The sequence below is a fragment of the Sebastes umbrosus genome, chromosome 24 (assembly GCF_015220745.1).
Source record: "Sebastes umbrosus isolate fSebUmb1 chromosome 24, fSebUmb1.pri, whole genome shotgun sequence".
Taxonomy (NCBI): Eukaryota; Metazoa; Chordata; class Actinopteri; order Perciformes; family Sebastidae; genus Sebastes; species Sebastes umbrosus.
The window spans coordinates 16348232-16367710 of NC_051292.1; the positions used below are offsets into that span (position 1 = coordinate 16348232).

At 44.9% G+C, this 19479-nt stretch overlaps 1 protein-coding gene across 2 annotated transcripts in view; it reads left to right on the top strand.

Annotated features, from left to right (window-relative positions):
• The first annotated feature begins 4819 nt into the window (after positions 1-4819).
• Positions 4820-19479, top strand: part of runx1 (RUNX family transcription factor 1) — a 74906-nt gene continuing 60246 nt past the window's right edge. Inside the window, exons 1-2 of one of the 2 annotated variants that reach the window (XM_037762549.1) lie at positions 4820-5348; positions 8306-8409. In XM_037762549.1, coding sequence (XP_037618477.1) covers positions 8352-8409 — 58 coding nt within the window. In that variant the 5' untranslated portion in view covers positions 4820-5348; positions 8306-8351. The remainder of the gene's footprint in view (positions 5349-8305; positions 8410-19479) is intronic. The other variant, XM_037762547.1, reaches the window with a different exon arrangement.

A 19479-nucleotide genomic window follows, 5' to 3' on the forward strand; every position in this document is an offset into this window, starting at 1 on the left:
TCATTAGCCTTACATGGCATAATGCTTCTGTGTGTATGTGGTTAATAATACTATATCATGTGTATTGTGTCCATTTACGTTACATTTACACTGACCGTGATGTGTCCAGTTGAGACGTTAAAGGGAAACGTGACATCATCATGCCAATTACATACTGCACACAAACACACATCTCTGGTAGATTGCTGTGTAATATGATTGCTGTATTTCTACTGTTTGCCTCGTGAACTTCATGATAACTTTCAGGAGTTGTAAAATCCTGTCTGTGAGTATTACTAAATGTTGTACAGTGTTTTGGCATCTGATAAGCCGTTAAACACGTTATAGGAGCAGTGTGTAACATCGTATAACCCGTTAAACACGTTAAAGGTGCAGTGTGTAGCATCTGATAACCCGTTAAACACATTAAAGGAGCAGTGTGTAGCATCTGATAACCCGTTAAACACGTTAAAGGAGCAGTTTGTAACATCTGATAACCCGTTAAACACATTAAAGGAGCAGTTTGTAGCATCTGATAACCCGTTAAACACATTAAAGGAGCAGTGTGTAGCATTTGATAACCTGTTAAACATATTAAAGGAGCAGTGTGTAGCATCTGGCAGCATCCAGCGGTGAGGTTGCAGATTGCAACAAACTGAAACTTTTCCCGTGTGCCAAGGGTGGCTACGGGTGAACTACGGTGGCCAACGTGAAAACGTGACACACTGACACCACGCTGCTGGGTGAACCAGAACCAGGACTGAGCAGGGCAGACTCTCAGACCCTGCTGCAGTAAAATGAGAGGTTTTCTAAAGGGACTCTGGTGCTTGGAAACACCACTGCTTTTTGTCCACAGGAACCGCCAAAATCAACACAAAATGAAAGTTCCTCTTAGTGGCTTTAAAGTGGGTACTGAAGGGTTGGAAACTAGCAAGACTGCACTGGATCTTAAAAAGTATCCATCCTAAAAACATCTTCCCTTCTCCAATGAAAGCAATCTAGAGAGACAGACATCAAACAACACCGACAGTCCGTCCCTTCAGGCCTCCCTCCAAAGACACTATCATTAGGTAGGTAGACAGGTAGGAGGACAGGTACGAGGACAGGTAGGTAGACAGGTAGGAGGACAGGTATGAGGACACATGTACAGGTAGACATCTATATTCTGTATGTTCATGTGCAACTGAGGACAGACACAACACAACATAACACATGTCTGAGGAATGACAGTGACTCAGTGTGTGTGTGTGTGTGGGTGTGTGTGTGTGTGTTCAGGAGGAGGTGTTTTACTGGAAGAACCCCCCCCCCCGCTGCTGCTGAGTCATCAAAATGGAGGCGATGGAATCTCCTTCACATCTCTCTGAGAGACACTCACACATCTTCACACTAGTCCTCTGTGTGTCTCTTCTTCTCATGATGACACGTCTCTTTATATCTATATATCTATCTTTAAATCTGTCTCTGGTTATCTGTATCACACACACATACACACACAGACACACACACACACACCTCTACAGTGATGTTTGTCCCATCAGTGGAACAGAAAGAGGTCTTACTGGTCCTTCAAGGGCAGCGTTGTTCAGACGATGCCTCATCATTGACATCTGTTACAATCACACACACACACACACACACACACACACACACATGATAAACGATCGCTCACCCATGACATCATCAGAGCTCAGTGGAACAGAGGAATAAAAAGCCAGTCAGTGTGAGCGTCTCCCGGTAAATGATCTGACCCCGGTGCTGTTACAGACAGTTAGCCCCAGTTAACACACTTAGACACACACACACACACATTTAAACAGGAGTCTTTGGTCCTCTACCAGATCCAGGAGAGAGAGAGTGTGTGGGGGGGAGAGATAGAGACTAAAGAGTAGAAGTAAACTTCCAGGTCTAGTAAATGTGACTGAGTCTGTGTTAAACTTTCCTTCACTGATATCTAAATTCCTGCTAACGTGCAAAATCAACGTGATCTCACATAAATACATGAAGTGATCACGACCTCGGCACATGACGTGGAAACTGTTTCCATGGAAACAAACTACAAGCTAACAAACAAAAGTTAGGTTTATGAAAAAACAAGGCGATGGTTTGGGTTTAAATAAGTATGTTTGTTACGCAACCTTACTTACGTAGCCTACGTAACTTAAAACAAGTCAACGTTGACGTTTCAAGTGGGACACTAACAGCGGGCTCCTGGGTGGGTTTGTTTGATCCATCCACCCTGACCTCCCTACTAGGGATGCACGATACCAGTATCGTTATCGGTTAACGTCACCATCTTTCGGGTCCTATCGATGAGCTCATGCTCCACCTCCCCGGCGGTGCGGGCGTGACGGGCCGGTGGTGCGCCCAACCCCGCGGGGCCGGGATCCCACCTCTGCTGGCGCGTGCCGGCCCTCACTTCCATTGCGCCACGGGGTTTTGCTTGCACCCTCTGACTCGCGCGTGCATTAGACTCCTTGGTCCGTGTTTCAAGACGGGTCGGGTGGGTTGCAGACATCACCGCAGACCCCTGGAGCCTTTTACGTGGGCCGAGCCCCGCCCTGGGGGCACGATGCGGTTGAGGAGTACTGAGGACAGTCCGCCCCAGTGACACTTTGTCGACGGCCCCGGGAAGCATCTTCGCCCCGAGCCTTTCCAAGCCGACCTAGAGCCGGTCGCGGCGCACCGCCTCGTATGCGGGACTCCCCAGCCTGCCGTGTGTCGCTCCCACCCTCCAGCTGGCTGTTAACGAGGGTCTTTTGGCACAGAGAAGTACTCGTATCGGTACTCGGTATCGGAGAGTAACCAAATGTAAGTACTTGTACTCGGTCTGAAAAAAAGTGGTATCGGTGCATCCCTACTCCCTACAGAGAATTTGAATAACACACTTCTGTTGAACCTGGGAATCTGTGTGTCCACCACAACAAAGGATCCTTATTGACTTTCCATTGTCATTGTTTCTGTGGTACCGGTACGTAATGTGTTAAAAAGATGTGACGGCACCACGGAAACACCCCTGAATGATGTACGGTCATTTCAGAGATTTCTATGAGATCCGTCTGTGCAGAATACATCGATAAATACATTTTTTTGCGATGTGTCCACCAACCAGAGACGGCGGCGCCTCCACTAGAACGGTGGCTTAGCGTATACAGCTCGTACGGCGGTGCCATTTAAAACCACCGGTGGAGCTCGAAATGAGCCTTCTTTGGTCCAGAGCATCTTCGACTGTTTGGACAGCATCCCGTTTTCTTGTTTTGTTTGTTGATAAATTCAAAGGTCACTTCAACTGTTGTATTTTAGCAGCTGGTAAGAACACACACACACACACACACAGGGTCTAGACATGACGGGGTTTGATGTCGTGGGAGCTCTGTGGGGTGTAGAGGAGGACAAGGGGGGGAGGAGGCGGAGGGTGGTTAGGAAAAGACTTGGAGGAAAGGAGAAGGGGGAGGAGGGATGGAAAAAACTGGAATAAGAGGAGGAGGAGGAGGAGTAGGAGGAAGATGGGGGGATGGAGGGAGGCCAGCTGTTCATAACCTGTAGATACTAAAGAAAAAACCTCCTTCCACTTTTCTTTGTTTCATCACTGCTTCTGGTATTTAACATGCCGTCACACTGCCAGACACACAACCCACACGGTTATATCATTTAATTTTAAATACAACCTGGGTCAAACCAGTCCAAAGCAGTTCAAACTGTGGTGCTTTGCTAGTAGCTCTGTGAGACTGTACTGAGATCAATGCTAACATGGGCATGCTAATGTTTAGCAGGTATAATATTTACCATCATTAGCGTGTTAGCATGCTAACAGACATGAGGATGATGGGAATGGCATTACTTTTGGAGGCCATAAACCAAAGTATTGGACAAATAAAAAATTAGACCTAGTAACACTAAAATATGAAATTATAATTATTCTGTTGACAATAATGCAATCTTCTTTCTCTGTCTCTCTTCCTCACAATGATAGCTGTGTCGGTGTCTGACCCCAGTGTGACCCAGGAAGTTGCAGCTGGAGGTCATGTTGTGTCTGGGAGGGGGTCAGAGGTCAGAGGCGGAGCAGCCTCCCACTGAGCTCTCCCAGGACACACAGTCCACCGGCCCGTTTCCCAACACCAGCCCTCAACTACCCTCTGTCCTGAAAGAGTTCGGTCAAGCTCCACTTGATCCAAAACCCACTGTACAACTGAACATGAAGAGGAACTTCATCGTTGAACGTTGTGCGCGCTTTACCTCCACAGAAACCTAAACCTGCAACAGCTGTGTGTATGTGTGTGTGTTCAGGAGGCAAAGGCGGAGTTAAGGAGGGGTAGAAGTGTGTCGGTGCAGGTGTTGGGGTGTAAGGAGGCGTGGATTTGAGGGTCAAGTTGCTTGTTGGTGTGTTCCTCTCAAAAGGCTGATTATAGATACTTCACCAGCAGGTGATCACACACATATACCCCCCTCTACACCTGGCATTCAAATGTGTCTCGTATCTAGATATGATTTAACCTGATTACATTTATACCTGGTGTTAATGTGTGCCTCCAGTGTCCACATGTGTTTCAGCCCATGTAGTTGTTGTATGTATGTGGTTTGAAAACACAATTGCATTTCTACTTGTGTTCAACGTGGTTACAATGCGTGACCAGTTCTAATGATTATATATCACTAATAATATCAGCGATGGACTACCCTTCTCCCCTCAGCTAACACTAACACTATAGTGGTCACGGTGGTCTAACAGTCTGACCTGCAGTGAGGCTTGGTGAAGTAAAGGTGACTCACTCACTGTCTCTAACCCCCTGCTACACACACACACACACACACAAACACAAACCACAAACGCACATATAGGTGCTCAAAAACACACACCGCAACGCCCTCTCCCTCCGTTTCACTTGCTCTAACCACAGCTACTTCCTCGGTGAAAACTGTTGGCTGAGGGGGGGCAGGTGGTTAGTTTGATTACACACACACACACACACACACACACACGCATACAAAGCCACAATGCCAGATTAATAGAAGAGTAAGACAATCTCTCTCGGGTGACTGTCGGGGAGAGAGTCAACTCTGAAGACAAAAAGTCATCAACAAGGGGATTTGGAGAACCACATACCAAAACCAGAGAGAGAGAGAGAGAGCGAGAGAGAGAGAGTCATAAAGAGATAGCTAAAGGAAGATGTGTATGACGACAGAGAGAAGGAGCGGAAGCAGAAAAGAGCTGTAAGCAAGTGAAGAGTCGGAGAAAGATACCACCAGTAGAGAAACGTAGAGAATGAAAGTTTCTTTGTGGATTATTTTGCCTCGGAGTCACTGGTCGACTGGAAAAACCACAAGGAGCTTTTTCTACCACATCTACCCATGACCGGGACACCTCGGCTGGGGTAAGAGTACCACAACTACAGCCTCTTCACCTCCTGTTTATGTTGTTCAGTGATCCTCCTTTTATTGCTGAATCATATAAAAATAAAAAAAAATACATTTTACAGGCCTGTCTGCTTGTATCACAAAGTTTGACATTAAGAAAGGAAAGGAGTAGAAAAGTTCTCTGCGTTCAGGTCTACGTGATTCTTTTTTAAACTCCTTCATGGTGGACCATGGTGAGTTGATGCCTTATCTTATTATTACATCGACCATTCATTCATTCATTCATTCATTTATTCATTCCTGCCATTCTCAACAATGATGACAATTTCAGCTTCATTTAAGCAAGAAAAAGATCTCCATTGGTTTCTGCAGATGTCTCTTCAGGTTTGCCATGGTCGCTTGTACTCACAGCTCAGCTCGGGTTGAGTTAACTTTAGAGTTGAACTTTTATGTAAGGACATAATGATTCTGAAGCTATTGTGCATGTGTAAAGTGTTTTATTTTCCAAAAAAGGATAAAACCGTTTAGGAACAAAGTAGTGGAAACTGGAAACAGCACCAGTCAGGCCTCTGAGCGTCACATGGTAGATGTTGATTGACATCTGAGGACCGGTGTTAAAACTATATACAGTCCATGGTGCTGAGGTTACAGGACAGTCTGTTCACTCCCTACATCACTTTTTAGGCATAGGGAGTGACCAGTGCTCAAATCACAGATGGAATTAAAGCTGCGGGCAGCGATGAACGGGCCCTCGTACCTTCTCGCACGTCGGGGTTACTGGCGGGACAACGATTGACGCAGCCAGGCACAATGAAACCGGAACTCTGATGAGCACAATGACGCCTGCCACAAGACTATACGACAAACGGTTCATGAGTTATGAAAGGGGGCGTGGCTAACATCTTGGGGTGGGGCTATGAGTCTATATGGACATGAAAATGTCCCCAGGACTGGACCCTTATCATGCCTGAGAAATTTGGGGCAGATCGGACTATGTGCAGTGGAGTTACAACTTCCTGTTTCATGGCGAATGGCTCAAAATGGCCGCCACGCCACGGTCAGGTCGTTCAGTGAAAACTCACCATTTGAATAACTTTTCATCCTGAAGGTCTTAAGATGGTCCTGACCAAATTTCAAGTCGATCTGATTAAATCTGTATGAGGAGTTAGTTAAAGTACACGGCCTATAAAACGCCAAAAATGATGACATTAAATTCAAATTGGCGGACTTCCTGTTGAGTTTTGGGCATACCTCCAAGAGGCTTTTTCCTGCTACATGTTACATCTGCCTGCCAAATTTCATACATCTAGGTAAAACCAGAGCGAGGGGCTCAATTTTTCCAACTGTCTAGGGGGCGCTAGCGAGCCATTTTGCAACACCCAAGCCCGAGACCCTTAAAATATCACATTTTTCACCACGTCTGGTAAGTGTGCCACGTTTAGCAACTTTTTGAGTAAGTTAAGGTCCTGAAAGAGACGACTCATTTGCATGAAAAAGAATAATCCTTACAGTTTCATAGGGCCTTCACTGGCCGGACGTTGTTGGTGCTCGGGCCCTAACTATGCAATGACTAACAACACCGGTCCCCCAGCTGGTTAACTGCCTCTTGGAATTGAGGTGATACAGCAAATTAGTGTCCGCCCACACAGATATTCATCAATCAAATCACCAGTACCGACGATGTCAGTCAGTCTGTGCCAAAAAGATGGTGGGTGTTGTCACTGCAGAAAAAATATATAAAAGTAGGATTCACCCGCCTGTAAATGGATCACACACCTGTATTAACAGGGCAGTCTAGCAGCAATATAACGGCACCATGAATGACATTTATATAACCACAATAACACAAAATGAGCATTTTTTCTCTTATCATATTCATATTCATATATTATATATTCTGAATCAGCTTCTTGAGCCATATGGTGCCATGAGACACGTCAGTGTTGAGAACTTACAGTCCTGCAGACTGTTTGCAATGCCCCTCCCAATGCATGCCCCCTGATCCCAGCTGTCTGTCAGATGTCACCTCGACTAATTCAAGTCACTGAACTCAACTTCTCAGCCGTGTTTGTGATGTTGGTACTGTTTGGAGATTTTTCCATGCACATATCGGGCAAATAATGCAACACGTTCTCATCCCGACTCGTTACATACTGACACTTTGTCAGACCCCTCGGCGTCACTTTTAAGTCGCAGTAAACGCATGCTTAAGGATCCCTCGGCCGGTCACAGTGAACACGTGCATTGTGAATTAAACAAAAACACCTGCTTAGGTTCAGGCAACAAAACCATTTAGTTAGGTTTAGGGAAAACAACATGGTTGGGCCTAAAATGACTACGTTTTTATAGTGGAAATGTGACTGGATGTTGTGAACACCTTGTGTTTGTTGGGCCCAATCCACCTCAACCCACACCCGCCCTCTGTGTCTCTTTTGCTCTTGAAACTACATCACCACAGCCCTTTTCTGAGCGTTTACTGTTGCCACGGATGGGTTTACATGGTGGTTAATGGAAAGCCCGGTGCGTCGCATACTGGTGCTAAAGGGTGCCTTGTGCGGCGGTATTAAACGCCGACGGTCGTGACAAGTGGTCAGTATTTGACACCCTGGGAATGAAAACTGGCTGAATAATACGGCTTGCTGTGCGGTTAATTGTACGATGGGCATCCTGCTGGCGTGTGCTTTAAGGTGAATAACGTTAATGTTAATGCACAAATTGGAGGAGCTGATGGGATTGCATTTCTATCTTATATCTCATAACTTCATAGAGTTGTTACCATGGTATGGTGTGTTGGTGTGATCCACGCTCATTAGTACTGGATCAGTGATGAGTTACATACACATGTACACGCTCACATAGATAGATGTGGTTTGTGGTTAAGAGATTGGCCATGAATGTGGATGTTTCAGCTTGTTGGAGGACCCCGTCATGACCTTTCATTGTATGTGTGTTTAAATGTTCTATTCATGTACAGATAAAAAAGGGTGGAGAGGAAGAAACGTCTGAAGAAGAATCATTTCATGGCATCCAACAGCCTCTTTGAGTCACTGTCGTCCTATCGCTCAGCTTTTATACGAGGTAAGTGTATTTTTCTGCACATGCTCATGTATGTTTCAACTGCATCTGCAGTGTTTAACTGCTCTGTTCGGTGTTCCTCTTGGTTTCCTCTGTTCGGTGTTCCTCTTGGTTTCCAGTAGTTCAAGTGTATTTTATGATGAATGTCGAATTTAGGATTGAAAAGTTTCTGTGAATGATTTTCTTGAATGTTTCTCACCTAGGTTCAAATCTGAACCTCTATCCATGTGGTCATTCACCAGATGCTGCTTCATATTAAAACTGCACTATGGTATATACAGTATACTTAGCTGTGAGTTTTAGAACGTCAGCAGTGAGCTGGTAGAACATTAAGTAGACTACATGACTGGGACACGAGTCAGACTCCAGTCAAACATTTGATGACTTTAAATTCAACTTGACAAAATAAAATCTTCCAACTGGACTTGGACCTTCACAACAGTACCTCCTGACTTCACTTGGACTTGAGCCTTTTGACTTTAACATACTTCATATCTTCCCACAAGCCCAAAGATTAAAAAGTATGTTATTTAAAGTGTGTGCATGAAGACAATCAACTGCCCAGTACCAGATGTAAGTCCGTCAGCGTTACAGATGTTGGGTTTATTTACTTTTTGAGAGATCCTTCATTGATTTGGGAAGAGGATTTACTGAACTGAACAAACTGAATTTCTATCTTTTGTTGTTTATTGTTGAAACCCCCGGAAAGTGGTGTTTTATGTTGATCTCTGGACTCTTTATTTTTGGTGAATATCAACTTGCATTTGATTGTTTGAACCAATCTGACATCATCCAATCAAGTTGCAGGAGAAAATCATGAAGAACTAACATTATATTACTGAGCACCAGTTCACTAGCAAGACCACGCCATCAGCAAGGTACGATTTAACACATTTACTGAAGGGAAAACACGGCTGATCGTGTTTGGAGGGTGGCTGCGGCCTGGCCGACCACTGGAGGACCTCACCAAGCTCCGACCGGCCCGGTCGACCATCGGAGTACCTCATCACGCTCCGACCGGCCCGGTCCACCATCGGAGGACCTCGCCAAGCTCCGACCGGCCCGGTCCACCATCGGAAGACCTCACCACTCTCCGACCGGCCCGACCGACCATCGGAGGACCTCACCACGCTTTGACCGGCCCGGTACGCCATCGGAGGACCTCATCACGCTCCGACCGGCCCGGCCGACCATTGGAGGATCTCACCACGCTCCGACCGGCCCGGTCCACCATCGGAGGACCTCACCACGCTCCGACCGGCCCGGTCCACCATCGGAGGACCTCACCACGCTCCGACTGGCCCGGTCCACCATCGGAGGACCTCACCACGCTCCGACCGGCTACGTGTTGGGAGACTGGAGCTGTCCTCGGAGACGATGGAGTGGGAGAACTGTGGCAATGGTGATGGACTGTCCGTGCCTCGTCCTGTCCTTTCTGATGAGGGAGGGGAGCGAGGAAGAGAATGTGTTGAGGCTACTGGACTCTCTTCTGGACAGCGTTTGGATCCCGGGAAGAGGGGTCTCTCTGCTGGTGGTCTGCTGGTGTCGGCTGATGGAAACTTTGGACATGATCTTCTTGATTTTGACCCAATAGCTTGTCGTCCGATAGGGATGGTGGGACGAAGTCCGTAACCAACATGAGGTGAGTGGACAGATGATGGCTAAGTTAAATAGCTCACTGTTCTGTGTGCTCTAGTAACTGCGGTCAGGCCAGCCTGCACGTTGTTTTGCGGTGCGTATGTATTCTAGTTATTACGGTGCGTGTGTATTCTAGGAATTACAGTGCATGTGTATTCTAGGTATTACAGTGCATGTGTATTCTAGGTATTATGATAAGAGCGAGTAAGAACTGACTTCAGACTAAAAGCACTGTTCTGATGAAGGTGATCGTCCATTTTGCATTTTGCACACTGTGTTTATCGCTTCCTAAATTTCCTTCGGGATCAATAAAGTATCTATCTATCTATCTGGTGCTGTTGCAACAGTGTAGTTGGAGGTTCAGGAGAGAGAACATCCTGAACGAGGAACCTCGAGGTCTCAGGCCGGCTTCTGTGAGCCTGCAGCCTCCCGGCGAACAGGGAGGATGACGACAGGGAGGAGAGAGAGGAATGTAGCAGGCATTCCTTCCTGCTGCATCAACCAGCAGCTGTGTGAATGACTATACATGTCTGCTTCATTTTTCCCAACACCGGCTGTCTCTGTGTGACCCAACGTGAGGTAATAATCAACATATGAAGCTTCTGAGCCTCTTTCAGCCCATCGTTTTAGTGTTCCCTTCTCATCTACAGGGTTTCCAGCAGATAGCAGGCCGACACAGTTAGAGACTAGCTGATGAACATAGCTGTTTGATAATACATTAGCCATATCAACTTTGTAGGGTGATAATATATCTATATACTGTATCTATTTGCCCAAAAGTTAGAAAAAGAATCCCTAACTAGGACACATCCTGCACTGTTCCAGTAAGTCAGGGGTCAGCAACCTGCTGCTCCGGAGCCAAATGCGTCTCTGTAGCTCCTCTCCAGTGGCTCCCTGTTGATTTATAAAAATGGAAATCAATAAATGATTTTTGTTTACATTTAAATTTGTATTTATCATTGTTGTAGGTATATGGTACGACGGTATGATGGAGTATTAGGGCCACATTGAGGAAAAAAAATAAATCTGAGATTTAGAGAATAAAGTCGGAATATTACGAGAATGAAGTCAGAAGTTTACGAAAAAAAAACGTAATATTATGAGAATAAAGTCATAATAAAAGTAGTAATATTACGACTTTTTTCCTCATTAAGTTATGACTTTATTCTCCTAATATTACAACTTTTTCTCGTAAAGTTACGACTTTTTTTCTCGTAACATTATGATATTTTTTCTCATAATATTACAACTTTTTTTCTCGTAACATTATGACTTTATTCTCATAATATTACGACTTTTTTTCTCGTAAAGTTATGACTTTTTTCTCGTAATATATGACTTTTTTCTCGTAAAATTATGACTTTTTTCCTCATTAAGTTATGACTTTATTCTCCTAATATTACGACTTTTTCTCGTAAAGATATGACTTTATTCTCGTAATATTACGACTTTTTTTCTCTCAAGCTTCTGACTTCATTCTCTTAATATTATTACTTTTTTCTCGTAACATAATGACTTTTTTCTAGTAATATAAAGACTTTTTTTCTCTTAAAGTTATGACTTTATTCTCGTAACATTATGACTTTTTTCTTGTAAAGTTATGACTTTATTCTCGTAATATTAAAACTTTTCTTTCTTAAGCTTCTGACTTTATTCTCGTAATATTGCAACTTTTTTCTCATGAAGTTTTGACTTTATTCTCGTAATATTACCACTTTTTCTCGTAAAGTTATGCCTTTATTCTCGTAATATTAAAACTTTTTTTTCTTGATAAGTTATGATTTTATTCTCATAATTTTACAAATTTTTTTCTCGTAAAGTTATGACTTTATTCTCGTAATATTACGACTTTTTTCTTGTAAAGATATGACTTTATTCTCGTAATATTACCTCTTTTTTTTATCATTAAGTTATGACTTTATTCTCGTAATATTACCATTTTTTTCTCATAAAGTTATGACTTTATTCTCGTAATATTACCACTTTTTTTCTCGTAAAGATATGACTTTATTCTCCTAATATTATCTCTTTTTTATCGTTAAGTTATGACTTTATTCTCGTAATATTACCACTTTTTTTCTCATAAAGTTATGACTTTTTTCTCATAATAGTACGACTTTTTTCTTGTAAAGATATGACTTCATTCTCGTAATTTTACGACTTTTTTCTCTTAAGTTTCTGACTTTATTCATGTAATATTATGACTTTTTTCTCTTAATATCACGACTTATTTTCTCTTAACATTATGACTTTTTCTCGTAAAGTTACGACTTTTTTTCTCATAACATTATGATATTTTTTCTCATAATATTACAACTTTTTTTCTCGTAACATCATGACTTTATTCTCATAATATTACGACTTTTTTTCTTGTAAAGTTATGACTTTTTTCTCGTAATATATGACTTTTTTCTCGTAAAATTATGACTTTTTTCCTCATTAAGTTATGACTTTATTCTCCTAATATTACGACTTTTTCTCGTAAAGATATGACTTTATTCTCGTAATATCACGACTTTTTTTCTCTCAAGCTTCTGACTTTATTCTCTTAATATTATTACTTTTTTTCTCGTAACATAATGACTTTTTTCTAGTAATATAAAGACTTTTTTCTTGTAAAGTTATGACTTTATTCTCGTAACATTGTGACTTTTTTCTCTTAAAGTTCCATCCATCCTTCCATCCATCTTCAACCGCTTATCCGGGATCGGGTCGCGGGGGCAACAGCTCCAGCAGGGGACCCCAAACTTCCCTTTCCCGGGCCACATTAACCAGCTCTGACTGGGGGATCCCGAGGCGTTCCCAGGCCAGAGTAGAGATATAATCTCTCCACCTAGTCCTGGGTCTTCCCCGTGGTCTCCTCCCAGCTGGTCGTGCCTGGAACACCTCCCAAGGGAGGCGCCCAGGAGGCATCTGTGCTAGATGCCCGAACCACCTCAACTGGCTCCTTTCGACGCAAAGGAGCAAGGACTCTACTCCGAGTCCCTCACGGATGACTGAGCTTCTTACCCTATCTCTAAGGGAGACGCCAGCCACCCTCCTGAGGAAACCCATTTCGGCCGCTTGCACCCGCGACCTCGTTCTTTCGGTCATGACCCAACACTCATGACCATAGGTGAGAGTAGGAACGAAGATTGAACGGTAGATCGAGAGCTTTGCCTTCCGGCTCAGCTCTCTTTTCGTCACAACGGTGCGGTAAAGCGAATGCAATACCGCCCCTGCTGCTCCGATTCTCCGACCAATCTCACGTTCCATCGTCCCCTCACTCGCGAACAAGACCCCGAGATACTTAAACTCCTTCACTTGGGGTAAGGACTCATTCCCTACCCGGAGTAGGCAATCCACCGGTTTCCTGCTGAGAACCATGGCCTCAGATTTAGAGGTGCTGATTCTCATCCCGACTGCGTCACACTCGGCTGCGAACCGATCCAGTGAGTGCTGGAGGTCGCAGACCGATGATGCCAACAGGACCACATCATCTGCAAAAAGCAGCGATGAGATCCTCAGCACACCGATCTGCAAACCCTCCTCCACCCGACTACGCCTCGATATCCTGTCCATGAATATCACGAACAGGATTGGTGACAAAGCGCAGCCCTGGCGGAGGCCAACCCCCACCGGAAACGAGTCCGACTTACTGCCGAGGATCCGAACACAGCTCTCGCTTTGGGCGTACAGGGATTGGATGGCCCTGAGAAGTGCCCCCCTCACCCCATACTCCCGCAGCACCCCCCACAGTATCTCCCGGGGGACCCGGTCATATGCCTTCTCCAAGTCTACAAAACACATGTAGACTGGATGGGCATACTCCCAGGCCCCCTCCAGGATCCTTGCGAGAGTGAAGAGCTGGTCCGTTGTTCCACGGCCAGGACGGAATCCGCATTGTTCCTCTTCGATCCGAGGTTCGACTATCGGCCGAACCCTCCTTTCCAGCACCTTGGAGTAGACTTTACCAGGGAGGCTGAGCAGTGTGATACCCCTGTAATTGGCACACACTCTCTGGTCCCCCTTTTTGAAAAGGGGAACCACCACCCCGGTCTGCCACTCCTTAGGCACTGTCACCGACTTCCACGCGGTGTTGAAGAGACGTGTCATCCAAGACAGCCCCTCCCCACCCAGAGCCTTCAGCATTTCTGGGCGGATCTCATCAACCCCCGGGGCTTTGCCACTGTGGAGTTGTTTGACTACCTCAGTGACTTCCACCAGGGTAATTGATGATGGTCCCCCATCAGCTTCCAGCTCTGCCTCTACCATAGAGGGCGTATTGGTCGGATTCAGAAGTTCCTCAAAGTGCTCCTTCCACCGCCCGATTACCTCCTCAGTTGAGGTCAACAGTGTCCCATCCTTACTGTACACAGCTTGGATGGTTCCCCGTTTCCCCCTCCTAAGGTGCCGGATGGTTTTCCAGAAGCACTTTGGTGCCGACCGAAAGTCCTTCTCCATGGCTGCTCCGAACTCCTCCCACACCCGCTGCTTTGCCTCCGTCACGGCAGTGGCTGCTGCTCTTCGGGCCCGTCGGTACCCTGCAACTGCCTCCGGAGACCTCCGAGATAACATATCCCGGAAGGCCTCCTTCTTCAGTCGGACGGCTTCCCTGACCACCGGTGTCCACCACGGTGTTCGAGGGTTGCCGCCCCTTGAGGCACCTAAGACCTTAAAACCACAGCTCACCGCCGCAGCTTCAGCAATGGAAGCTTTGAACATCGTCCACTCGGGTTCAATGCCCCCAACCTCCACAGGGATGCCAGAAAAGCTCCGCCGGAGGTGTGAGTTGAAGATCTCTCGGACAGGGGCCTCCTCCAGACGTTCCCAGTTCACCCTCACTACGCGTTTGGGCTTACCAGGTCTGTCCAGAGTCTTCCCCCACCCTCTGACCCAACTCACCACCAGATGGTGATCAGTTGACAGCTCCGCCCCTCTCTTCACCCGAGTGTCCAAAACATGCGGCCTCAGATCAGATGATACGATTACAAAATCGATCATCGACCTTCGGCCTAGGGTGCTCTGGTACCACGTACACTTATGAGCATCCTTATGTTCGAACATGGTGTTCGTTATGGACAATCCATGACTAGCACAGAAGTCCAACAACAAACGACCACTCGGGTTTAGATCAGGGAGGCCGTTCCTCCCAATCACGCCACTCCAGGTGTCTCCATCGTTGCCCACGTGCGCGTTGAAGTCTCCCAGGAGAACTATGGAGTCCCCTACTGGAGCCCCATACAGGACTCCATTCAGGGTCTCCAAGAAGGCCGAATACTCCGAACTGCTGTTTGGTGCATACGCACAAACAACAGTCAGAGTTTTCCCCCCCATAACCCGAAGGCGTAGGGAGGCGACCCTCTCGTCCACCGGGGTAAACTCCAACGTAGCGGCACTCAGCCGGGGATTTGTGAGTATCCCCACACCCGCCCGGCGCCTCACACCATGGGCAACTCCAGAGAAGAATAGAGTCCAACCCCTATCCAAGAGTACGGTTCCAGAACCGAGGCTGTGTGTAGAGGTAAGCCCTACCAGATCCAACTGATAGCGCTCCACCTCCCGCACAAGCTCCGGCTCCTTCCCCCACAGAGAGGTGACGTTCCACGTCCCCAGAGCCAGCCTCTGCCGCCCGGGTCCAGTCCGTCGAGGTCCCTGGCCTTCACTGCCACACGGGTGGCAGTGCACCCGACCCAAGCGGTTTTTCCCGCAGGTGGTGAGCCCACAGGATGGAGAGGAGGGGGGTGCCACGTTCCTTTTTCGGGGTATCCCCGGCCGGGCTCCGTGGCAAGCCCGGCCACCAGACGCTCGTTGACGGGCCCTCCGTCTGGGCCTGGCTCCAGGCTTCCTCCGGGCCGGGTAACTCCTCCTCTGCCTCGTGTCGTCATTGGGTTTTTTGTGAACCATTCTTAGTCCGGCCCCTCACCTAAGACCAATTTGCCATGGGAGACCCTACCAGGAGCACGAGGCTCCAGACAACACAGCCCTCAGGGTCATAGGGACACACAAACCTCTCCACCACGTTAAGGTGATGGTTACCGGAGAGGTCTGACTTTATTCTCGTAATATTACCACTTTTTTTCTCGTAAAGTTATGACTTCATTCTCGTAATATTACCACTTTTTTCTCGTAAAGTTATGACTTTATTCTCGTAATATTACAACTTTTTTTTCTTGATAAGTTATGATTTTATTCTCATAATTTTACTAATTTTTTTCTCGTAAAGTTATGACTTTATTCTCGTAATATTACGACTTTTTTCTCGTAAAGATATGACTTTATTCTCGTAATATTACCTCTTTTTTATCGTTAAGTTATGACTTTATTCTCGTAATATTACCACTTTTTTTCTCATAAAGTTATGACTTTTTTCTCATAATAGTACGACTTTTTTCTTGTAAAGATATGACTTTATTCTCGTAATTTTACGACTTTTTTCTCTTAAGTTTCTGACTTTATTCATGTAATATTATGACTTTTTTCTCTTAATATCACGACTTATTTTCTCTTAACATTATGACTTTTTCTCAGAATATTACGACTTTTTTTCTCGTAAAGTTATGACTTCATTCTTTTAATATTACAACTTTTTTCTCTTAAACTTCTGGCTTTATTCTTGTAATATTACAACTTTTTTTTCGTAATATTACGACTTTTTTTCTCGTAAAGTTATGACTTTATTATTGTAATATTACGACTTTATTCTGTTAATCTCAGATGTTTTTTCCCCTCAATGTGGCCCTAATACTCCGTAGTGCATTGTCTCTTTGGCCCTCACTGCATTAAACTTATATACTATATACTTAGACTATAAACTGTGTTACCTTCATCACAATGCTCAAATGTTTTGCGGCTCCAGACAGATTTAATTATTTAGTTTTTTTGCCTAAAATGGCTCTTTTGATAGTAAAGGTTGCTGACCCCAGCACTAACTGGTTGATTACTGTAGACTGAAACACGGGAGAAGTTGTGGATGTATCTTCAGATTGATAATATCCCTTTAGGGTTGATTTAATATCATTAGTGGTTGATGCAGATAGTCTCATATTGTGTGTCTCTGATGGCGGTTGGCTCTGCTGCGGAAACAGTCAAGAACACTTTGTGACAGTGTTTCAGTGTGTTTCCTGTTAAATCTTTGCTCAGCGCTTTAAAAGAAAAAGCAATTATTTTTGACTGCATTCTCACTTCTGACATCATCGTCTACAGACTCACAGCGTCATCACTGTGTTTCTGCTAGAAAACACTATACCTGTCATACATACTGATTATCATACCGTCTTCTTATAGGCCTATATAAATGAGTTATCTGCTAAAATAACATTAGTTTGGTGGGCTTCCTGCAGATCTAATAGAGCATGTTACACACAGATCTGTGTGTTCAGCTGCCAGAGCATCACTGACCACCAAATGCAGCTGATGGTTGTAGGTTGTCGTAGCAGTTTTTGTACCCCTCCATGACCCCTCATCAACATCCATGGTTGACGACAGACAATATCGATTGCGTTGCAGCTGCTCTATATTGACTAATGTTGTGATTTCTTGACCTGAATGTGTCTCCCTGTCTCTCCACATAGTTTCACAAGTCAGGAATGTTTATATCATCCTTTGCCAGTTTCCACTACACGCTTCCAGTTGTTTAATCCGGTAACGGTGAAGGTGGTGTCTGTAGCAGATGAGAGTCCGACTCCTCGGATAGAAAAATGCGGCATCTGCCTGAATTGAGGACTCTAGTCTGTCTCGGCTTCCGTACCAGGAGCTGGTGCAGGAAGGCGTGCAGGAAAGTTGTTCAAGATAACTCTTTTGGGCTTCTTGGCACCCAGATCACTTGCCGCTGCAGCTGCTGCCTGCGATGGCCCAATATGAGTGTTCCTACTAGCAGGAATGCTAACGTTAGCCTCATTGGAGTTATTCTCTTGGCCATGGTTAATGCAACTAGTAGGAATGTTTGGAGATGTTGTGGAATTGACAGTGCGGATAGGTCTTGAGTACTTGAGTAGTGTGTGAATTTCAACGGGGTAGGGTCATCTCAAATTGCACTCAAAATAGTAAGTGTAAGTACGGAAGTACGCGGAGTGTGTGTGTAGTGAGCCTATCTTTCTTCAGCGTGCTGCAACTGCTTGTGTCCCACATGTTCAGAGACATCAGATCACGTGTTCCCCGCCTGTGTGCTGTGGTTAGAACGGCGTGTGTGCATCACATCTCACAGGATGCTTGCATACGTAAGGTTCTCTTCCTCCCGTCAGTCACAGAGATCTAATAGAACCACAGTTGGTGGGTTTGTGATCTAACCTCAGGACAGTTCACTCTCGCTGCATCATTCAGCTGATCAAACCACAGCATGCAGGATTTGAACCAGTATCAGCTGATCAGATCACATGTGGTTAACCCAGGGGTCAGCAACCTTTACTATCAAAAGAGCCATTTTAGGCAAAAAAAATAAATAATAATCTGTCTAGAGCCACAAAACATTTGAGCATTGTGATGAAGGTAACACAGTTTATAGTCTAAGTATATAGAATATACTGTAAATCTAATGCAGTGAGGGCCAAAGAGACAATGTACTACGAAGTATTAGGGCCACATTGAGTGAAAAAAAATCGAGTCAAAACTTTCCGAGAAAAAAAGTCGTAATATTGCGAGAATAAGGTCATAACTTTACGAGAAAAAAGTCGTAATATTACGAGAAAAGTCATAACTTTACGAGAAAAAAAGTCGTAACATTACGAGAATAAAATCATAATATTAAGGAAAAAAAATAAAAATTACTTCTTTTATAATATTATGACTTTATTCTTGAAATCTCAGATTTATTTTTTTCCTCAATGTGGTCCTAATACTCCATCTTACCGTCGTACCATAGACCTACAACAATGATAAATAAAAATGAAAATGTAAAAAAAAACAGTTATTTATCTCCATTTTTTTAAATCCACAGGGAGCCACTGGAGAGGGGCTACAGAGACGCATTTAGCTCCGGAGCCGCACGTTGCTGACCCCTGGTTAACCAATCAATGGTTGAGATGTCATCACTTAACTCTCCTCCAATCATCGCTTCTATAACATCAAATCTACTGAACACACACTTTATCTCTGTATGCATGTACACACGTGTGTGTTAGTCTGTCGGTTTTAGAACAAATCTCCCACACACGCACACACACTGCTGCTGTATCAGTTCAGTGTGTGTGTGTGTGTGTGCTCTGACTTATCTGAGCTTCAGTTTATCTGAGCTCGTTCAGCTGAGCCAGAGAGCCCAACACAAGACAGTTCACTGTTAGCTTCCAACTGTTAGCATTTGCTCTAAATGTTACTGAACTGATCACACACAGACCTCCAGTTGACCTCCATGAGTGGTCTAAAGATCAGACTGGTCCAAACAAACGATCAATGGTGCCTTTAATGAGCCAATGTAGCACCTGAGAGATATATCATTTTTTATATATCTATTCCTAGTTA